We start from the raw sequence: 5,113 nt of genomic DNA, 5'->3' as shown, positions 1-5,113 counted from the left end.
AATCAGTTGATTCACAGGTTGATCTCTCTCTTTCCCACCTCATATGTGAATACAGGGTTGATTTCAACTCAGTTTGAACATTATTGATTCTCGGAACTAGGAAAGAATGAAACGAACAATGTGTGAGCACAAAATGAATGCACTGTGATATTGTCACTGCTGATGAACACAGTTGTTGGATGGTGAACCTATGAGATGTAACAGTACTGTGGCTTCGTCACAACATATTCAGAGATTGACATTCATCACAAGAAATGCAATAGAATATTACACTAAACGTGTGATCCCTAATAATCTCAATATGGAATTCGAATCTTGTATAACTGTGGTGAAAATGGAACATAAATTTGAAATATGATAATTGGTAGGAATTCAGAAACAGCTCACCTCTTTTATATGTCATGTGATAGGTCATGAAATTAGAAGCTAAGAAGTCGTTGGTGTAGCCTTCGGCACGATAATTTGAAACTACGCATGCTTGGCCAATAGCTTTTAATAAACCTATATCGCCTTTGTAAACTTTCACCGTTTCATCAATCCACATGGGTACGTTTTGAAGCAGATACACATAACCAAAATTTTTGTGTGTCAACCGTCTCCATTCGAAAGCCATGGCTGTCGTCTGTTCTTGAATTACGCGGAAAGTATTTGTATCTTCATCGTCTGTTTATAAAGGGAAAATAACACTTCGAATTTAGAGTTGTGTTAGGGTGCAATTAATTTATTGGGTATGACTGCTCATCCAATGTGATGAGATTGATGGCACGGATACTCGAATTTCTGTACTCTATAAACTAATGGTCGCCTGGAGTGATTGAAAATTTCCTCTTACGTAAGCGTTTGAACAGGTTAATACGACGTCCGTTGTACAGAATGAACAGTTTTGATTGAACAACATTAAGATAAACGTAACGTGAATCAGTTACTGCAACTAACGATGCTCATCCAGCTTAAATGAGTCTATACAGCTGCTGCTGATGATACTAGAATATCCAGTATCATTGAGACAATCCATCAGAAATATACACATGTATTGTTCTGTGGATTGAATTGTTTCTGTCCAGTTATACTCATCTACACCTTTCAGAAAGTGCTTTCATACAACTTCTTCACTTACCTTCACGGAGTAAGTGCATTTCCGAATACTATCGATTTCCATATGTAACTCATAGTAGGAATCAGTGTCGGTTGGCAGTTGATTCACACACTGTCGATGTCATTCGAACAGTGTTTTTAACCAGTCGATGATTCAGTCAAGTGATGTCACGAATAATTTACCTCGTGGTGAATTCTTCGTTTAACTAGTGAAATAAACTTCAGTTTGTGCAGTCCCAATCAACCTACAATCATCATTTCACTCGTTTTAGTTATTTTGAGATTAGTAAAAATGAATTGTGATACGAATAGGGAATGAACGTTTCAGAAATGTGATAATTTAGAGGGTATTGAAGCAACTACTGATACTGAGAAGATTATTCTTGAATGTTTATTCATAATTATAATAGTCACACTCACTTCTAACCATATTTGTTTCCAAATATGCAGGTTCATATTGTCCATTGACCATGTGTAGTGACGTGGATACTGGTGAAATTAGTAGAAGATGAAGAGAAACATGATGCGATACGATATGTCAAATTCAATTTTGATTGTGAGTCAAATGTAACAACTTCAACCTGATTGAAATTCCTGTTGTATCTTGATAAAATATATACATAATGTTTCCACAAAAAAAATTCCTAGTATACATCATCAACATAAGCGATTTATACTGTTGATGTGAGTCCACTCCAATTAGACAGAAATGGTGTGATCTGCTTGTTCACATCGAAGTCACACAACGCGTTTGGCATTTAACCTAGACTATTCCATCGTGATAAGCGGGTGAGTGGAATTCCAAGTGACTGACTAGAATGGATGTTGTTAATAGACAATACCATATCCCAGTGAGAACAAGTGAATGCACAAGGTGGAACCATGATGACACGCTCTTATCCATAACATGTGATCGAATAATGAGCGTTAGTTGTTCTCACTTAACACGTTGATCTATGGACTAACTGACGACCAGCTATCTGACCACCGGATGATTTGTTTATGAATCAGTGGTATTCTCCTAGCCATGAACATTTCAAATGATTTGTGAATTACATGGAAATCGGCATATAATCTTCTTTTCACCATTTGCACTGTTATGGTTCACTTACTGTTGAATAAATGTCGCAAAAGATTAGCTTTATCCATATTTATCAACGAGAATTATTATTACAAAAACTGTTTGACATTTTCTTACTATTCACAACCTCATTGATAGCACTTTTGAAAAATGACCCATCATTAACCGGTCGGTTTGAATTATGTCTTAGTTAAACAGGAGTAATAATAATGAAATACATGTTACCACTTTGTCTATGTCAAACTATTTAATAATCAGCTTCAGAAATATATAGATATATGTAGATTCACTAGAACAAGCGGTCTTATCATGAGATTAATACTTTCTCATAGATTCTAAATACATTTCAGTTGTACAATAGAAACCGAATATTACTATAAAAGAATTAAACTCACGGATCATCACTGCAGTGAAGAGAAAGATTTTATGGTTTGGCTGTATCATGTTTACAACTATCTACAAATGGTTGTCGACAGTTGACTTTGAATATATATATGTATTAAGAGAGAGGGAGAGAGAAAGAGAAATAATCGACTAAATATACTTCATAGTCGTATAATACAGTAAGTAGAAAGTGACTAACTACCAGACGACTATTTTTCATTCAGGTCATTTGAAAATTTTCATTCATTTCAAGCTTCATTATTTAATCTTGTCGTAAGATTTCAATTCAATTATCATACGATATTTAATGAAATGAACAGATTCTTGCCTACAATACGAGTCACATAGCGTATTACTTGATTATTCTATTTTCTTATTTGTTAGATTATCGGATGATTATTCAAGATGTCATGATTATTTACAATATTAAAGGATAAAATCATAAGTCATGTTAAGAATATATATATACATTCAATTCACTTCGTGTTGTTTACTTGGGTCTTCCCATTGTTATTTAAGACTGCAATTGATCAGTCTCTTGTTGCCTGAAGTCACAAGCATTATAAGCAAAGATGGATGGTGATTAACAGTGGAATCCAGGACGCGCTTTTCGTCCTATTTGGGACTCGTCAGCTGGATGTACCTGCATCTCAGAGTTGATGTTCACTCTGAGGCTCGAACCCAGTACCGTTCTCTTCAAACGCTATCGCGTTATGTACTCAGTTACTGAGTCCTGATAGCTGTCTACTTGTGCAATCGGGTGAAGTTGACGAGTCCCAAATAGGACGAATCGCGCGTCCTGGATTCCACTGCTAGCCACTATCCATCTTTGCTTATATATAATCTTTGTTTAAATTTATTGTTTCCCATTTCTCTTATAGTTTGTAACTAATGTTCTCTGTTTATATTTCATCGAATAAATGTTTGGTAACAGAACATGATGGTTGAGATAAACCAAAATTACTGGCTTCAATTATCTCATGCAAATTGTCAAATATGCTAAATGATCCAATAAATGAAAGTAATATCATATTGTTTTAGACCCCATTTCGAATGAAATACATTTGCTGAGAATATTTATTTCATATTGCATTTGTTAATGTATCAAATAATGTAATCGTACATCATATATTGAGTTTTAATTCTAATGGGTCAATATGAAAAGATTAACTGTAAAACTTATTGATTCAGACGACAAAATAATACTTGACAGACAAACCTTTCTCGAAACTTTTCGAAACAAAATATTCAGTCACTGAGTAAGTAATCAACCATTAGGAATGTGGAGCATAATACGTTTGTTTACTAGAAGGTTTCATATCGTGTGTCAGTTAAGAGGAATGTTGTCGCTTTTTCTGAGCTTACAATGGTTTGGTCATACTTGTATGGTTCTTGATAAATACGCTAAACTTTAGCTGACTCAAAGACAACTCAATACATACCCAGTCACGTGGTCTATAAAATCAGGTTATATGTATTTACGAGCTTGACATACAGTTTTCAGTTTTAGGTGCACTTATTGGTGACTTGCGAAGCCGTGTTTGCTTGAATCAAATCCTTGTCAACCATTTAGTTTCGCCTAATGATATATAAGAGTGAATGAAGTAAATAACAGCACATCCGTTTGTCTTATCTACCCATCGTTTGGTGTGAATGTTTGTTCGCTTGTATGTGTGAGGTTCTTTGATCCTTATTCTTTCTTCTCTAATGAGACTTTATTATTGGGGAACTTAAACAATGCAAAAGAGTCATTTGGAGAAGGAGAACACTGAACCTCTTTATTTTTGACTGAAGGAGTATCAAGAAAGCCAATATGCTGACACCAATTATCTTGTATGATCGTGACAACATCGCGATACTTGGCACCAACATATTCATTTTCTGGCCTTGTTTTCCGTTTTTATTGTTCTTTAGATTCACAGTACATGGTTTGAATTCCGAATCAGTCCGAATGTCTAACGACAGTGAGGATAACATTTGTGCTCAGTATGATTTATCAAACAGTCAGAATTGACGCTGTGCCGGCATTTTTGTATCAGTAATTTGACTTTCTGTATGTTTTTAACTAAACGTGTTACTCGTCCACCATTTCTGGTTTCGTCAATTGATGACAGTTAATTACACTGGGCTTCATTCTTGTTTCCGGACGTCGATGCTCAAGCAACGACCAATATCCTCTTCAAGAACAAACAATGATGGTTATACGAACAAAATAAAGGGTAGATGAACACTCAATTTCATTATTTACTCCGACAGAAAACAACTTATGTGGATTATGAGGTAAATTTCTGTTTACTGCCGCATAGAGGTTTGACGAATGTTACGTCTTGGACTGCAAGGGTGTAGTATATGGAACAGAAAAATGAGAGAGGTATAATCATGAAACTACGGAAGGCACAATCAGGGTCACACATCAGTAGGACACATCAGACTTATACTTGTTCGCCCACCCACCGGCCTGTATCATAGACACCATAGGACCCATCTCGAGAGCCTGGCTCTGTACCGGAAACTACAGCACCACAGTCTTCTATCATTTCTGACGAATACATG

At 35.6% G+C, this 5,113-nt stretch overlaps 1 protein-coding gene across 1 annotated transcript; it reads right to left on the bottom strand.

Annotated features, from left to right (window-relative positions):
- Nucleotides 1-217: 217 nt before the first annotated feature.
- Smp_119260 (hypothetical protein) lies at nucleotides 218-613 on the bottom strand (the record flags this gene model as incomplete). The annotated part of the gene is made up of 1 exon (XM_018794325.1): nucleotides 218-613. The coding sequence occupies one exon, from the start codon at nucleotides 611-613 to the stop codon at nucleotides 218-220; it is 396 nt and encodes a 131-aa protein (XP_018648749.1).
- Nucleotides 614-5,113: the final 4,500 nt, after the last annotated feature.

This window comes from Schistosoma mansoni, chromosome 1 (genome assembly GCF_000237925.1).
Source record: "Schistosoma mansoni strain Puerto Rico chromosome 1, complete genome".
Lineage (NCBI taxonomy): Eukaryota > Metazoa > Platyhelminthes > Trematoda > Strigeidida > Schistosomatidae > Schistosoma > Schistosoma mansoni.
This window is presented reverse-complemented; position numbering and strand designations above follow the sequence as displayed.